Genomic DNA, 18,453 nt, shown 5'->3' with positions numbered 1-18,453 from the left:
TTTAATTTCACAAATTTGTGTTGCTAATATAACAGTTCTTCAGAAAGTCCGTATGTCTGGTATTAATAAAAGTTTTTTGAACCAAAAAATGAGAACTTATAGAACTAAATCTTGACAGTTATCTGAAAATACGAGAGAATTAACTCAGTTTAGAAAATTACTCCTCCTAAGCAGTCTGGATTTACTCTAAGTCATATTTTAAGTACCTGTTAGGTTTATTGGTTTTACTGTGACTTTTAAAATTTTTTAAATCTAATTTTAATTATAAAATTCACAGAAGCATATAAAAAATTCAAATACCAAAAAGGAGGACAAATAAAAAAGTCTTTTCCCACCCCTCAAACCAGATTGGGAAATTTAATAGTTATTATTGAAGTTCATAGCAATATAAGGCCTACCTCAAGAAAGAAGAAAAATTTCAAATAACCTAACCTACTATCTAAAGGAATTAGAAAAAGAAGAACAAACAAAGCCCAAAGTTAGTAGATGGAAGGAAATAATAATTACGAGAGGAAATAAAATAGACCAAAAAACAACAGAAAACATCAATGAAACCAAGAGCTGTTTTTTTGAAAAGATAAACAAAACTGATAAACCTTTTTACAAAACTGATAAACCTTTAGCCAGGCTCATCAAGAAGAAAAAAGAGAGGACCCAAATAAACAAAATAAGAAAGAGGAGAGCAACTGTACTACTGAGATAAAAAAAAAAAAAAAAAATAAGAGGATACTACAAACAATTATATGCCAACAAACTGGACAACCTAGAAGAAATGGAAAAATTTCTAGAAACATACAACCTGCCAAGACTGAGTTAAGAAACAATCTGAACAGTTCAGACCAGTCATTAGTATTGAAATTGAATTTGTAATTAATAAAAAACCTCCCAGCAAACCAAAGTTCAGGCTTCACAGGGGAATTCTAAACATACTAAGAAAAGCTAATACCTATCCTTCTCAAACTATTCCAAAAACTGAAGAGAATGGAATGCTCCCAAATTCATTCTACAAGACCACCATTACCCTAGTACCAAAACCAGATAAAGACTCTACAAAAGAATAAAATTATAGTCCAGTATCTCTGATGAATATAGATGCAAAAAATCCTCATAAATTAGCAAACTGAATCCAACAATATATTAAAAGGATCACACACCATGATCAAGTGGGATGTATTCCAGGGACACAAGGATAGTTCAATATTTGCAAATCAATCAGTGTGACCCACTACATTAACAAAAGGATAAAAATCACATGATCATCTCAAAAGAGAAGAAGCATCTGACAAAATTCAACATTCATGATAAAAACTCTCAACAAAGTTGATATAGAGGGAACATATCTCAACATAATAAAGGCCACTTAACCACACTCAATAGGGAAAAGCTGAAAATCTTTCCTCTAAAATCCAAATTGGAAGGGAAAAAATAAAATTGTCTCTATTTGCAGATAACATGATACTGTACATAGAAAACCCTAAAGTCTCCACCAAAAAACTGTTAGAACAAATTAATTCAGTAAAGTTGCAGGATACAAGATTAATACACAGAAATCTGTTGCTTTTCTATACACTAATAATGAACTATCAGAAAGAGAAAGCAAGAAAACAATCCCATTTAAAATCACATCAAAAAGAATAAAATATCTAGGAATAAACAACCAAGAAGGTGGAAGACCTATACTCTGACAACTGTAAAACACTGATGAAGGAATCTGAAAATGATACAAAGAAACGGAAATATATCCTATGTTCTTGGATTGGAAGAATTAATATTGTTAAAATGTCGATACTACCCAAAAGCAATCTACAGATTTAATGCAATCCCCATCAAAATACCCATGACATTTTTCACACGACTAGAACAAATAATCCTAAAATTTATATGGAACCACAAAAGACCCAAATTCCCAAAGCAATCTTGAGAAAAAAGAACAACACTGATGGTATCATGCTCCCTGACTTCAGACTTTACTACAAAGCTACAGTTATCAAAACAGCATATTGGAACAAAAACAGACACATAGATCAATGGAACAGAACAGAGAGCCCAGAAATAAACTCACACACCTATGGTCAATCTATGACAAAGGAGGAAAGAATATACAATGGAGAAGACAGTCCCTTTAATAACTAGTGATTATTGGGCATCCTTTCCTTACTTTTTATATACAAGTAAATATCACTGAACAGAAAACAACCAGTCTGCATTTAGTGTTTTAATTGCTGTGAAATTACTTCTAAGCATTTCTTTAAATGTAGCTTTTCTCCAACAAAAATGGAATCATAACTACAAAACATTTTGCACCCTACTTTTTTCACTTACTAAATCTTAGCAATCTTTCTATGTCAGAACATACTACTCTACCTCATTTAAAAAATATATGGATAGTTCTATTTAATCAGTCCCCTGTGAATGGCCAGTTGTTTCCAGTTATAAAACCAATCAGAATCCATGTTTACATTGTAAAACAAAAATACAGCAACTAGCTTTATTAATTAGAGGAAACCCAATAATAAGTTTCATTAAACTGAGAACACATATTTGTACCAAGAATCAAACACAATCTTAAAAGATCAATTTTCAGTTGTATTGTATGGGCTATTTTTATTGGCTGTGAAGAGATAAAATATTTTAATACTTATTTTACCTGTGATATATAAAATGTGTTCTCTTTATTCTAGTTTCTTAGGCCAACTTGGGAGTAAAAAGTCCAAACTGAAATATCACCGCCAACCAAGTTCACCAAACCCAGCTACAGGTGATGGAGAGGGTTTTGACTGACATGCATTCGTCTGATGATTTCTACCATGAAGTCTCTGATGAGGTATCAAGGCAAAAAAGTTAAATCTTTCTCCCATCTTCGTAGGATTCATTAACATATCATAGCCCTGAAGTAACTGCTGCCTCAGTGATGGCTCATCTGATTTATCTAAAAGAACCTGAAAAGAAAAAGATTTCTTAGTGAAAATAACCAGGAGAAAGGATTCCTAGTTATTTGCAACAATACTAATGACTATTAGCTATTCAATAAAACAGTGCTTAAAATGTAATTTCTGATCATCTACCTTAGAATCATGGTGTGTTTATTAAAGACACAGGTTGCTGTGACCCAAACCTATGGATTTGTATGTTTAGCAGATATTCCCAGGAGGTTTGATCTACACTGAAGGGTTAAGATGTCTTCAAAACAGTTGTAAAATTCATACTCATACAGGCAGTCAAGTTTTCTTAACAAACGTGAATACTATTTGGAAGTCTTCATTTTACCTCAAGAGAGAATGCATGAAACTTACCAGGCTGCTCCACCCCCACGTTGTCTGGTTACACTGAACCCTATGCTACTGGAAAGACTGGAACACCGAGGATCTGACTAACGGCAAGAGCATTAAGGCCAAGTGAACTTAAAATATTTATTGAAATAGTATGAAATTAAAATATTTAATAACAGTGAAATAACATAAATCATTACCTTCAGCCGGACATCAATGCCCATATTTCTTAAAAATGTTTGCTGTTTTACTGGACCCAGAGAAGCTACTTTCCCCTGGGACATTCTGCGCAAGTAACTGAAGTCCACGTCAGCTGTGAGGTCTGCTGTTCCCGGGGCAATTAAGACATCATGAAGCCTGTGGCCACAAAACCCCTTGAACATAATTTTTTAAATGATGAGTTTTTGTACTTTTATGGTTATTATTATCAAGATTAAAGAAATGCTATCATTTTAGTACATTTTACATAACAACTGTTAAAAAGGAAAATATAGCCTAAATCAGTGGTTTACAAACTCTTACCAAATAGCACCCTTTCTCCAAATGAAATGCCATGTGGAAAACCCACTATAAAGTGCTATGTTATAGTGCCTGAAGATGCTGCCTTTGACAGTTGTTTAAAATTTTCATTAATGCCCATGGTGATGAAGTAGAAGAGAGAATTCTCCAGATGAATTCAGGTTACCAGAACCTAGATGGTGTTTTACAAAGTGTATCCATCAACTATATGCATCAGAATCACCTGAGAGCAAAGCAACTATACTCCAATAAAAATTATTAAAAAACAAAAAAAATCACCTGAGAACATGTTACTGGACTCTACCCAGACCTAGCAAATCAGAATCCTGGAGATACGCCTAGAGAATCAGTGCTTAAAGAAAAAAAAACTCTCCAGGTTTTTCTTTAAAAATATAAAGTCAGAAATTGAGAAACACTGATCTAGAAAATGACTTAATAACATCTAGTTAAATGTATTTCAACATACTTTAATTAAAGTATATTGAACAGAATTGATCATATTCCAAGACAGCGGTCCCCACCCTTTTTGGCACCGGGGACCGCTTTTGTGGAAGACAACTTTTGGGATGGTTCATGTGGTAATGAGAGTGACGGGGAGCGGCAGTGCCCGCCGCTCGCCTCCTGCTGTGCGGCCCGGTTCCTAACAGGCCGAGGACCACTAATGGTCTGAGGCCCAGGGGTTGGGGACCCCTGTTCCAAGAGCATAAGAAAGGATGTTTAGGAAGGATAAAACAATACATCTGGAAAGGAAAAAATGTGTTGAAAATATGACAAAAAGTCTGAATGATTACAGTAGCTAGATCAAATCTATAAAAAGTAACTTTTTTTTTAAATGAAGGAGGGGAAATTTTTAAGAACTTTTAAGAAAATCTTTCAATTTGAATTATTCAGATGGTTACTAGGATCTATGCAAACCTAGGTTCTGCAACTTAAGGAATAATGCAGACAATCCAGACCCTGTTCAAAGGAGAGGTGGAGGGTAAGACACAGGGTTAAGGGTAATTATAATAACATGGATTAATTATAAAATAACGTAATACAACAGTGCTAAGCACTGTAGAAACCAAAATAAGATAAAGATCTTCAATGAGCTTCAAACCTAACAAACGACAACTGTAAGTAAATTGTACCAGTTAAATTCTGATAGATCATGTGACTGAATTATACATACTCTGAAGGTATCTGTCTTAGTTCCATCATGACCATAATCAGCAATCAGGGCAGCACCTCCAGTTAGTGAAATGCGTTGAGAAAGTTCCTGAATAATAACACCAGCATCAGGACACACTTCCACGTGATCCCTTGTTTCATCACACTAGTAAGGGAACAGTTGAATCAAAATACATCATCCAAAAGACCTGTTTCCTTAGGGTTTTTCTACAATGAGCATCTCTTAGTTACAATAAAAATAAATTCCTTCTCAGGGCTTCCCTGGTGGTCCAGTGGTTGGAACACCATGCTTCCACTGCAGGGGGCGTGTGTTCGATCCCTGGTCAGGGAACTGAAGTCCTGCATGTAGCACAGCCAAAAAAATTAAAAAAAAAAAAAAAAAAAATTTTTTTTAAATAAAAAAAATAAATTCCTTCTCAATATGAATATGTTGTCTACACTCAACTTTTCACATGACATCCTTTCTATTACACAGAACTCCTTGGTTCTCTGATGTTGTCCATTCAGTTTACAAAGATATTTTAATTTTAATGCCTTTTATAAAAAGGCATATGCCCTCTCAACCCTCCAGATGGCTAAGAACATTATCATTTTATTTATGGTGATTTTACTTCTGTATCATAATTCATATAAATATATTCCACTGGGTTGAAAGCATGGAAAAGGAATTTTTGTCTGCCTAGAACAGTGCCTGACACATAAGAGACACTAAAAAGTTGTGCTAGTAGAACAAATGATATAAATCCATTATAACAAAACAGACCCTATTAAAAGCAAGTATATCTGCCTTCTTTTGCGGGAAAAGGTACCCCAACGATATGCCCTGTATCTAGCAACACCAGCTTATAAACTAGTGTCAATGTACCTGAAGCCCTTATTTCCCAAGATGTTCAACTATTAACAAAGGGTCCTCAAGAAGTACATACTAGCTTAAAACGTGTATTGACAATAAATAGTAATACTTGCCAACTGAACTAGCAGATATGAAATTTCACTAATTCCTGTGATAATGAAAAATTTTTTCCTCATTGGGCAAACGTACATTAACTTTTGCTCCCTCCTAACACCTATTACAAGTGAAGTACTGACCTGCTCTGATGTCTCTGCCTATAATGGCACAGGTCTAAGAGGTACAGAGTCAGGCAGACTCAGCCCTTGAGTCTCACCTCATCTACTGCTTACTAGAGACAAGTTACTTAACCTTTCACAGTCTATTTCATATACTACGCTTACTGTGAGAATTAAATGAAATAATAAACCACTAAGCCTCCAGTGCTATTAAATAAATTACTGTGGTTTCACTATATAAACCATGGGGTCAGCTGCTTCAGGCATAAGGTGACACGACTCAGCGTTCCATGCTGACATTCTTAACATCCTAGACTGCTCTTCAAGACAAGAGATTCCACTACCATTTGCTCCATCCAAATGAGAGGGAAATCATCACTCCCTTTCTCGTAAGTGTACACTGTTCAAGTGAAGACCTAAAAACAATCAACTCTCGGGGGGTTAGCTCGCAGTAGCTTTATGAATTTGTTTCTCACTCAGGTAAAATTAGCCAGAGTATGAAAAAGTAGAAATGCTCACAAGCACTTAGGCTGATATTTTAAACTTATGCTTTGCAATGAAAACTTAATTCATAGGTTTATGTTTAAAAGCTCTTCTGCTTTTAAAATCGGTAACTTCTAAGGCAGAAATTCTTAGTTATGGTCCAGAAAGTAGAAATCTTCTTTTTCTGAGCTCGAAAAAAAGGGAATAAAACAGGCAATCTAAAGCCCAAACATTCCTGAGAAGTACAGGTTTTTTGAACGTTTAAACTCAAACCGAAGATACACAGGCTCTTGCAATTATTCCTTGAGGACAATAGAAAGGAGTAATCAAATTTTAATTTGGGTGGAAGCATGAGAAAAAAGGTATGCTCTAACAGTAGCCCAAAGAGAGTGATAATAAAACTTACCTAATAATAGTTTTGAGAATTAAATGAGAAAATAGAGTAATAGGGGCTTCCCTGGTGGTGCAGTGGTTAAGAATCCTCCTGCCAATGCAGGGGGCACGGGTTCGAGCCAGGGTCCGGGAAGATCCCACATGCCGTGGAGCTACTAAGCCTGTGCACCACAACTACTGAGCCTGCACTCTATAGCCCACGAGCCACAACTACTGAGCCTGCGTGCCACAACTACTGAAGCCCGCGCACCTAGAGCCCGTGCTCTGCAACAAGAGAAGCCACAGCAATGAGAAGCCTGCACACTGCAACGAAGAGGAGGGCCCGCTCGCTGCACCTAGAGAAAGCCGGTGCACAGCAACGAAGACCCAATGCAGCCAAAAATAAATTTTAAAAAAAAAGAGTAATACATACAAAATATTCAATAAATATTGTTATTGTTACTTTACACTGTACTACATTGTTTTCACAGATACATAACTTCCTGTCAAGTAGGCAATATTGTCACCATTTGATAGAGAACTGAGGTAAACAGAGACAGTCAGGGACTTGCTGAGTAAGCACTTACTTTCTTATTACATTAAGGTCACATGGCTAAGAAGTGATTTGAACCCAGTCTCCTGACTCTAAATCCTGTGCATTTTCACTATTAATAAAAAGCACCTTTCATGTTACAAGGAACTCTAAAATACTAACTCAGAAAATAAGACTGAAGATTTGGCTGGCAATAAACTAAGAAAAAAAAAATTATTCCTACTTGTATGAAGGCTTCTGCTGGGGTAGCACAAGGCGCCAAAACAAATCTCAGTTTATCAGAAACCTGTGGATCAATATCAATGAGTACTTCTCGCCATCCGTGTGGTGTTTTCTAAACACAAAATAACACATAAAAACAAATTTTTGCAAGTTTGTTCTCAAAATTGCCTCTACCAAAATAACTTTTCTCCTCTTATCATATATAAGACAGATAACTAACATTTACAGAGCACTTTACCACTTAAATTATTTAAAGGCATTACTTCATTTCCTTTGAACAGTATGAGTAGAATGATAGATGCAAACTATTAATGCTGTTTAGGTAAGAAATGGAGGAGGAAATAAGCAACATGGAAAGTGCCCCCAGAATGGAAAACAGACTTAGGAGGACTGATCAGAAGCTTCTGCCAACAAATTACTACATAATAATATATACTCTTAGCCCTACAAGTTACCAGTACATGTGCATTACCACCAAATCTTAAATCTCCTCACAGAAAGAATGAAGAAAATTTTTAATTTTTGGAATTTAAAAATATTTGCTAAAAAATAATCCTTCATTGCACTATAGTCATTTACTATCTTACATTCTCTTACATCTTTATCCCAGAGGAATTAAGAATCCTTAATATCCTAAGAATTAAGAATTCTTAATATTTCACTTTTGCCTTTCAATTATTTATATTCATCAAACTTCCAAATATAGCTAACTTCAACAAGTAGTAATTAAACACCATAAATGTTTATTCTTACAACATAAGGCCCTTTGTTATTCAATTATAAATGTGACTTCTTTCCCATCAATACCTGAAACTTATGCACAGGAAGAACATCGAAAAATTCATGTGCAAGATAAAAGCTGTACTCTATTTAAAAACAGAAGAAAAAAATTAACATTTCAGCATTTTCAAGGCAATCAATTGGTTGTTTTGAACATTAACAAAAAGAAAATGCATAGTTCTTCGTAATGGAACTTGTGATGCTTCCACAATTATAACTTCCACAGAATCACCCACCTCTTCATGGCAAACCTACTGTGCAGAACATACACAGGAACTATTATTACTATTCCCATTTTCCACATAGAGGGTCAGAGAGCTGAAATATCCCAGTTATCAGTTTAATGTTTTATTCATCACCAGGCCCAAAAGAAATCAGAACTCAAATTTGTTAGCTGGAAGAGGATTTGAATTTCCTAAAATCAGCCAAGACGGTTAAGGCCAGGAAGGGCTGTGGTGCCTTGGCCAAGGTCAGACCACCACTTTAGGTTTGAGCTGGGGCTCATCAATATAACATTCTTGAGGAGTGAAGGGATTCTCCCACCACCCCTTCCTTGCCTTTAGGCAAGTAAGGATGATCAAAAGATGAGATAATTAAACTCATCTACTAACACTGCTTCCTTCGGGCCCCACTGCCTTGGGCTACTTCATCATCAGTACTATCTGAGGGGTAGGGAAAAACTAAAAAGTACAACCGAGATCCATGTTTTGGTTTTGGTTTGCTTTGGTTTTTGCAACATCACATGAAATTATTTTCTAACACAATGCTGTTCTCTATAGGTAAGGGACTTGGCAGCCCTAACTCAATCTACTACATTGCTCTACAAGGTTGTGGTCACCTATCACTACTGTGAGGGGCTGTGATCAAAATTCTTTCATTAATCAATGTAAAATAATTACCTTTTGGAACATCTTGCAGATCTCGGTACCAGGAAATTGGAATTCCAGACTTAGTGACACCTTTCATATATACTGGGGATCCAGCATTTCGCTCTAATAGGACCTTCTCTTCAGTCAACGTTAATGCTTGAATCTCACTTAATTTTTGGCTGACCTCTACCAGATGTATTGAAATGTCACAGTTTTTCAGCACAGATGCAAGCTGACTGAACACCTAAATATAAAAAGAAGAAATTGGCAAAATCTTGTTGAGTAGATTTTAGGTTTTCTAACCATTGACCTCGATAATTTGCTCATGTCACAGCAAAAGTAATAATTCGTTTCAGAGAACCTCACACAAGTCACTCTCCAGCAGTCTATGAGAATCATAACCTACTGGAGTTATTAAACATAGTCTATATAAGAAATGAACAGTACATAGTACACAGTACAATTTGGTTTCCTACTGATAAAAATTAGAATTATGACTAACAAATGAAAATAAAAGCTTTAGCATCCAATAATAACAATGATTCAGATTAGAGAGTCTAAAAAAAGACCAAAGAAATAAAATGTATATAGCCTTGTTTTTTTTTAACTTTGAAAAAACAGAGATTTTTTACTTATAAGACCTGAAAATTGTTATACACATCACACCTGGGGCCACACAGCAAGTTCATGGGTAAAGAGCTAGGCTTGATTTTAAAAAGCTGCTATGAAGAGAGTATCCCAAAGAAGATCATTGACTAGCCACTGATACAGCAAGTAGGGCCCTAGAAAGTGATGCGGAAAGTCAAACTGCTGTATCTCAAGTGATTAGGCCAGCAAACCTTGGGCAGCAGGAGGCTGTGGCAATAGCTTGAAAAAAATAAAGAAAGAAAAAAAGAAAAAGAAAAAGCTGCTATGCCTACAAAATCACCTCACCCCTGAGACAATCAGACTGTATCCACAAGAAATCAGATTTGAATGGCACTAATTACTTGACAGTTTAACTTTGAGATTCTTTCCCATTTTCAATTTCTTCTTAGCCACACACATTTTTTTGCTACTGTAAACATGAGAAAAAAAAGGAATATACTAATGTTTTATCAATATTTTAATGCTAAAAATTCAATGCTAATTGTATAAAGTAGATCAATATTTTTTTCATTTGAATTTAATACTCACTGGTGATTTGCCTCCTACTTTTGAGACCTGAATATGCGGGTACAGACTGATTAGGACAAGACGACTTCTCCAAATTTAGTTTTGAGATGAAACTATAAATAGAAAAACTTCTTCACAAGAGAAAAATCCTTCAGAAATATGATCAAAAATAAAAACAAGTCTGTAATTACACCTTTGGCTATTTTCTTTACATTCCTTTAAATTCTTCGGCTTTTTAAAAGTTCTCAGGACTTGATCTAGGGGAGCATCCTTTAGACATTTTAAGAGCTGTGGGTATAGTTTGGTGCATATAGTTTGGAGCACGGAGTTCAAGGTAGAGCACAGAAACAAGTCTGGTTGTGAACACCTTGTATTGATAAGAGGGTAGCTGCCAAAGATGTTTACGCATGGGAATGATAAAGCCAAGCATTTTCTTTCCAAAAGACAAGCATAAAGAATGGATTATGGGGGCTTCCCTGGTGGCGCAGTGGTTGAGAATCTGCCTGCCAATGCAGGGGACACGGGTTCGAGCCCTGGTCTGGGAAGATCCCACATGCCGCGGAGCAACTGGGCCCGTGAGCCACAACTACTGAGCCTGCGCATCTGGAGCCTGTGCTCCGCAACAAGAGAGGCCGCGATGGTGAGAGGCCTGCGCACCGCGATGAAGAGTGGTCCCCACTTGCCACAACTAGAGAAAGCCCTAGCACAGAAACGAAGACCCAACACAGTCATAAATAAATAAATAAATAAATAAAAGACCGTGAATTTCTTTTAAAAAAAAAAAAAATGGATTATAGGGGACGGATTAGGAATTTGGGATTAACAAATAAACACTACTATATATAAAATACACAACGACAAGGACCTACTGTATAGCTCAAGGAACTATATTCAATATCTTATAATAACCTATAATGGAAAATAATCTGAAAATATATATATAATCACTTTGCTGTACACCTGAAACACTGTAAGTCAACTATACTTCAATTTAAAAAAATTTTTTTAAAGAAAAAAAGAGCTTTGGGCTTAATTTTTAAAGTTCTTGAAACAAAATATTGTTTGAGAATCTTATTAAATATTTTATATTCAAATGACTTTGCCAATTTAAAAAGATACAAAATAGAGCCCTGGAAACATAAATCAGTGGGTTCCCCTCACCACCAAAAACATACAATATAATCAGGATTCTTATTTGTCAGATATTTGTAAATTTTCTTTGAAAAAAAAATCCTTCAATTCTTAATTTCAAGCAGAAATCATATAGCATCAAGAAATTTAAATTTCTTTAAATTGAATATGCATTTTTTTTTTACACTGATTTGTCAGGTACACACAAAATAAGCTCACAATTTATTTTGGGACATACAATGTAAGTAACTTTGATGTTAGTAGATAATGCCCAGTAGCTATTCATAGGGGTTGTACCAAAATATACTTACAAGCAGTACATGAGAGTTGCCCTTGCTCCCCATCCTCACCAACCAAGGTCTGACAACCTTGGTGTTGTCAGACTTTCTAATTTTGAGGGTACAGTGGTTACTCACTGTGATTTTAATTTTCATTTCCCTGATTACCAGTGAGTCTGAGCATCTTTTTGTCTTCATTAGCCACATGGACTCCCTCTTTTATGACAGGCCTGTTCACATCTTTGGCCTGACTTTTCTATTGAGTTATCTGTCACCTTCTTACAGATTTAAAGGAGATCTTCGGGGCTTCCCTGGTGGCGCACTGGTTAAGAATCCGCCTGCCAAGGCAGGGGACACGGGTTCGAGCCCTAGTCCAGGAAAATCCCACATGCCGCAGAGCAACTAAGCCCGTGTGCCACAACTACTAAGCCTGCGAGCCTAGAGCCCGTGCTCTGCAACAAGAGAAGCCACCGCAATGAGAAGCCCTCGCACCACAACGAAGAGTAGCCCCAGCTCGCCGCAACTAGAGAAAGCGTGCACAGCAGCTGAAGACCCAACGCAGCCAAAAAATAATAAATAAATAAATAAATAAAATAAATCTATTAAAAAAAAAAAAGTTCTTTATGTATTCTAACTACCAGTTCTTTGTTAGTTATATGTGTTACAAATAACTCCTCCCACTTTGTGTTTTGTCTTGTCACTTTCTTTATGGTGTCTTTGAAGAACAAAATGTTCCTAGTTTCTTTAAAGAACAAAAAAGTTCTTAATTTTAATGTATTTGAAATTATTAATCTTTTCCTTTATGGCTTCTGCTTTTTATATAATGTAAAAAACTCCCTACTCAGAAGATGAATATATTCTCCCATAATATCTCCTAAATGTTTTATACTTTTAGCTTTTACATTCTCCCCTCACCCCCATTTTTTTAAGATTAGAAACAGATAACAAGTTATGATTCACTATATTATTTTGACATTACATTTTACCTGAGAAATATGAGATTAAGGAGGTAAGACTGAAAACCAAGGAAATCAACAAAGTTTTCAAACTCAGTCAAAAGTAACAAGAGTCAGGTACATGAGACTTTAAGACATTCTTTTATTACTTACCCTCAAAATATCTCCCAAGAGGGTACCCCTGCCTGGGCCCAGTTCCACCAGTTGGAAAGCTGCATTTTTTCCAGTGGCTATCCATTCACTGATGAACCATATCCCTAGGAGCTGTGACAAGGAAAGAACTACATTCAAGCATTATAAAGCATAGAAGTATACCACAATATAAAACTCTATGTAAATAGACTTTACGCCAGAAGGCAAAATGTTTCCTAACAACCATACACGTTATTTAACATGTTAATATATGTATACGCACACAGGAACTTCACTGGGACTACAGTACAACAGACACCACTTAGGAAGCTTAGTAACAGAAGAAAACACCTAGTTAAAAGGTAGCCTCTACTATAAAAGGTCCCATGACACAGATAAGAGGATATCACTTACCGAAAGGTACTAGTATTTCAAAGCAAACAGACATATGAAATATGATTCTGCCATTTCTTCATATTCATGTAATTTCAATAATTACATGGCTTTAAGTCATAATTAATATTTTTTTAAGGCCTAGATTTTTCTTCCTTTTGTGTACTATTTTCCATTTCTAAATTGATCAAAGGTTATATATGGAAATAAATGAACTAGAATTCCTGAAAAGAATTCAAAGTTCTTAAGGAGACTTCTACTATAAATACGGCTAAATAAGGGGTATAGGCTATAGAGCGCATTTTGATTCCACTAATTCCTCAGTATTTTTTATCTTTTCTCTCTTCCTTCTTGAGGGAACTCTCAACCTCCTTCTTCACCTTGCCTGTTGTCTCTCTTTGTCTTTCCATTCTCATTTTTTCATCTGGTTCTCCTCTTTTCCAACACCTTTTCTTCCATTTCTTTTCTTTTTCTTTCCTTCTGTCCTTTGTATCTCTACATTTCCTTTTCTACAGTAAAGTATTAAACCTTTCAAATGTCCTCGATACCTCTATTCCTTCAGTATATAAACCACTAAAAAATTAAAACTTGATGAATCACCAAAAACAAAGCTGTAAAACACTACTGTGGAATACTACTACTTGATCTACTCTCAAATGTTTGATAATTAGTTTCTTCTAGAGTTTACGTTGGATATTACCTCCCCAAAGATCTGACTTATTTCAGGTGAAGTAATGAAATCTCCTTTTTCTCCTAGCATGTCACGGTTCACATAATAGCCCTACGTAAAAAGAAAAAATGGAGAAAACAAATTAATTTTCAAATAAGCTTTTTAAAACACACCTCCAAAATCTCACATAATGTATACAATGAGATAAACAAGTTATTTCATAAGAAAGTTCTCTCTTCCAAATAAGCAAAATAAACAGCGTCTTTACCTAAATTTTACAAAGTAACAGTCATTTTGCAGAACTGGTAGAAAAACAATCACTCCTTGACTACAAAGGCAGAAGCCAAGCAGGGCCCCTCTCCACACTGCACAGCTGCCCTCCCTCTCCTGCCTCCACACGAAGACCCTGGCTGCCCCGCAAGCCCCTCGCCCAACCTCTCCCACTGTGTTTCAAATCAGCCCTGCCTGCTCTTGAGGCTGCTTCTTGACCTGGGTGCCGGTGACACAGGAGTGTTCACTTTGTCAAAATTCATCAAGCTGTATAAATGTGATTTATGCATTTTTCTATGTGAATGTTATATCTCAATAAAAAATTGATTTTTTGTTTGTTTTTGTTTTGTTTTGTTTTTAATTTGCCCTGCCTGGCCATACATCCTTGCCATCGCAAATGTTCTCCTTTCTCCTTTCCCATCTCTCCCTGGCAATCTTCTACTCAGTAAGACTGAATCTGTTCAAATGCCACCTTCTCTGACCTCCTCCTCCAGCCCTCCAACCTCAGGCAAGACCGCATGCCTCCTTTTCTAAACTTATTTCTTTATATATCTAAATTCTTCACCAGAAGGATTAGTCATCTGGGGGACGGGACTATGTCTTATTTACCTTCATATCCCAAGTTTTAGCGTAGTGTTTAGCCTTCAAGAAACACTCAAGAATTGTTTAAAATTTCCCTATGCCCTTCAAGCCCCTTCTTCTACCAGCTTACCCTTAGCAGGTGACCTGGGCTCGGGCCCACGCAGGAATTAAAGAATGTTATTAAATAGACTTCCTCAGGTTCCTGACCCCATCCAGCCTCCACTGTTCCCATTCTTTCCTCGGGACTCAAAGGATGAAACGCCTACACCTTCTGCTCTTTTCCAAACTTAACCCTGTGCTCTGGCTCAATCATCATTCCTCACATAACCCTCATGGGCCAGGATCTTTCTATCACAGCTTTCTCTTACAGCTTCAACTTTTCCCCCACAGCATTAGAAATTTAATTAAGTCACTTCCATCCATCTTTAAAAAGATTTTTTTCACTCCATACAGCATCTCCCCTCTAGCCTTTCTCTTTCCCTTCGTAAGGAAGTATTTCAGGGGTGTGGGGTGTGTGTGTGTGTGTGTGTGTGTGTGTGTGTGTGTGTGTGTGTGTGTGTGTGTGTGTGTGTGTGTGTGTGTGAGAAACGAACCACTCTGGCAGTCTAATGAACACTACAGACCCTTCACAGAATGTCTTTAAATGCACAGGACTTAAAACACACAGGACTAAATATGAAATCAATTGAAAAATACTTATCAGGCTTCCCTGGTGGTACTGCGGTTAAGAATCTGCCTGCCAACACAGGGGACACGGGTTCAAGCCCTGGTCCGGGAAGATCCCACATGCCACGGAGCAACTAAGCCCGTGTGCCACAACTACTGAGCCTGCGCTCTAGTGCCCGCGCGCCTAGAGCCCGTGCTCTGCGGCAAGTGAAGCCACCTCAATGAGAAGCCCGCACACTGCAACAAAGAGTAGCCCCCGCTCGCCGCAACTAGAGAAAGCCTACGCGCAGCAACGAAGATCCAACACAGCCAAAAATAAATAAATAAATAAATAAGTTTATAAAAAAAGAAAAATACTTATCAAATATTTTAAAAATAAATTTGTGATATAGTAATATATATACACCTTTATAAGTGTATTAAAAAGCAAAATTGAGCTGAAGTTCTAATAAATAATGAAGTTTTGAAGTACAGAGAAGTACAATAGTATTTTGAGATATCATGATCACTCTGTTGTGATATGACAATGTCAGTGATTTCCACTGACGCTAAAATCACAGAGTATTGCTGATGGTACTGGTTGTTGCCTATGTTCATAATCAGAGAAACACTCAACTTCAGTTAGAGGTTAATGAAAATAAAAGTGTAATTTTTATTCCCATCCACATCTACAAACCCCCTGATTTCTATTCAAGGATCCCTAGGTTAAGAACCTCTACTTTAAATTTGAGTTACCTCAAGGCTTACTCCTGAAAAACCTTCTCTTCTCTAAGTATACTCTCACTGGTTCCTTTTTATTTTAACGTCATCTATATACTGATGATGACCAAATTTATATATGCATGCCCAATCTTTCTCACGAACTCCAGACTCTTATGGCCAGCGGCTCACTTACTATCTCCACCTGATGTCACTGCCAACACAATGTACATGAATGCACCTCCTAAAGGTTTCCCATTGCACTAACACAAAAAATCTAAATTTCATGAAAGCACTGCATGAACTGGCTCCTCTCCAAACTCATCTCACACTACTTTCCTCACCATCAAACCCTCCCCCCCGCCAGTCACTGCCCTGCAGCCACACTGGTGCCCTTCCCTTCTCTGTGTACCAAAGCATTTCCCAGCTTAAAAACCTTGTGTTTCTGGATCATCTGCTGGGAACCCACTTCTCCCAGACTTTTGCCAGGCTGGCCCATCCCCATCCTTCAAGCCTCAGCTCAAATGTACTGGCCTTCCCTGACCACCTACCTAAGGAACTTCTACAATCCCTATTCCCACCACAGTATTTGCTTTCAATCCCTATTAACCCAGTTTTGTTTGTTTGTTTTTTCCTCCCTCAGAAGCACTTACAACAATCCACAATGATCTTGTTTAATTATTTGTTTCCTTGTTTATGGTTCATTATCTCACTAGAACATAAGCGCCATGCTCCATTGTCCACTGCAGTATTCCCAGAGCCTGAGACAGTGTTTGGCACATACGGCACCTCAATAAATGGATAAATGATGAGTGGACCTCAACTCTAACCCAGAGGTGTTTGTTTTAAAGTTTCTCCTTATCTGAACTTTTGGTACATTGTAACACTGCATATAGGCATTAAAGGATCTCTTCCTTTACTAAACCTCTGGACCCTGAGTCACTCTACTATATCCAACAGCAAAAGGCCAAACAAACCCCAGGATTCCACAGATCTCATATTTCAACCCAACAAAAGGTGAAACATTCTAAAATAAAAGGACCACAGGCTTTCACCAAGTGACTTTGTAGAGCAGACAAGGAAATGAAGGTCAAAAACCTGTGACAATGCCTAATGCTAGAACGTAAACGCCCAGACCTTCCATTCTCAATGGAATACGCTCCCAGTGCCTGCTGATGCCATCCCAACACAGCTTTCCAGGCACTAAATTCGTATTTCCTGTTGCCTATCGGACATTTCCACCTGAGTCCCACAGACACTTCAAAGAGTTCGGATTGAACTCTTACCTACCTCTACCTCCTCCTGAATTCCCTTCTTCCTGAAAAATGACTCCAGTATCTACCATAAACCCAGGAAGGAAAGTCATCCTTCCTTCATCTTATAAGTCCTATCGGTTACATCGTCCCCTGAACATCTTTGTAACTTGTCCTCTCTTTAAAGCCACTGCCGCTGACTTGACCCAGCCCTGACCAACTGACAGATTCATTTATCTGTCCCCAGGTCTTTGAGCGTGGCTCTTCCCCTGGAAGGCAACTGCCAGGGCTGAGGACCTTCGGGGTCCCCTCTGAGCATATCCTCCTGGTTCACACCCCGCAGCGCAGCTAGAGCGGGCCTGGTCCCCGGGCTCCCCGACCGATACCTTGGCTGGGTTGGTCAAGACCTCCTTCATGTACTCGGCCACGGTGATGGGACCAGTAGACTTGATTTTGTACATAAGATGCCGCAGCATAGGGGTCACCGGGTTGTTTTCTGCCGGCTCATTCCCGGAACTGAAGTACTTTCCTCTCCAAAGACAAGGAAGGACTGTAGAAAACACACATTAAACGGCATTCATTAGAAACCTTAGTATTGGCATGTGCACAGCAGCCGGAGTGATTTCAAAGCGGCTTCGTCAACCCTTCACCTCGGCCAAAGCCAGGAAAGCTGTCTCGGGCCCTCAGCACGCCCAAAGGGCGCAGCAGGCACGCGCTTGGCCCACGACCACACAGCCATTTCGTGTCTGACGCTGGACTCCAGGCTGCAGCCTAGAGCGCCCCGGAGCCCCCTCAACTGGAGAAGGCGCCCCGGGCGGTTTCCGCGGCAACGGGGGCTCATGCACCGCAATTGCTTACCCGCGCGCACGGCGCACAGCCGCCCAGCGCACAGCAGCCCAGCGCCTGCCGCAGCGAAGACGCTCATCCCGAACTCCGCACACAGCTGCTAGCCGCCCGTGGGTG

The 18,453-nt window shown here is 38.0% G+C and overlaps 1 protein-coding gene across 3 annotated transcripts; it reads right to left on the bottom strand.

The window, feature by feature from the left end:
* Nucleotides 1–1,726: 1,726 nt before the first annotated feature.
* NDUFAF7 (NADH:ubiquinone oxidoreductase complex assembly factor 7) lies at nt 1,727–18,451 on the bottom strand. Of its 3 annotated transcripts, XM_068564586.1 has the most exons (11): nt 18,349–18,451; nt 17,877–18,040; nt 14,051–14,131; nt 12,979–13,089; nt 9,336–9,549; nt 8,464–8,522; nt 7,658–7,768; nt 4,960–5,103; nt 3,470–3,643; nt 3,294–3,370; nt 2,734–2,939 (listed from the first exon to the last, which is right to left on the bottom strand). In XM_068564586.1, the coding sequence occupies exons 1-11, from the start codon at nt 18,413–18,415 to the stop codon at nt 2,930–2,932; spliced, it is 1,212 nt and encodes a 403-aa protein (XP_068420687.1). In that variant the 5' UTR covers nt 18,416–18,451; the 3' UTR covers nt 2,734–2,929. The 3 variants fall into 3 exon arrangements, with proteins under 3 accessions (XP_068420686.1, XP_068420685.1, XP_068420687.1); XM_068564585.1 differs by lacking the exon at nt 3,294–3,370 and having other exon boundaries at nt 1,727–2,939; nt 4,960–5,046; XM_068564584.1 differs by lacking the exon at nt 3,294–3,370 and having other exon boundaries at nt 1,728–2,939.
* Nucleotides 18,452–18,453: the final 2 nt, after the last annotated feature.

Source organism: Eschrichtius robustus, chromosome 15, assembly GCF_028021215.1.
Source record: "Eschrichtius robustus isolate mEscRob2 chromosome 15, mEscRob2.pri, whole genome shotgun sequence".
In the NCBI taxonomy this organism is placed as follows: domain Eukaryota; kingdom Metazoa; phylum Chordata; class Mammalia; order Artiodactyla; family Eschrichtiidae; genus Eschrichtius; species Eschrichtius robustus.
The sequence above is the reverse complement of the archived record's forward strand: the minus strand, read 5'-3'. Positions and strand labels throughout refer to the sequence as shown.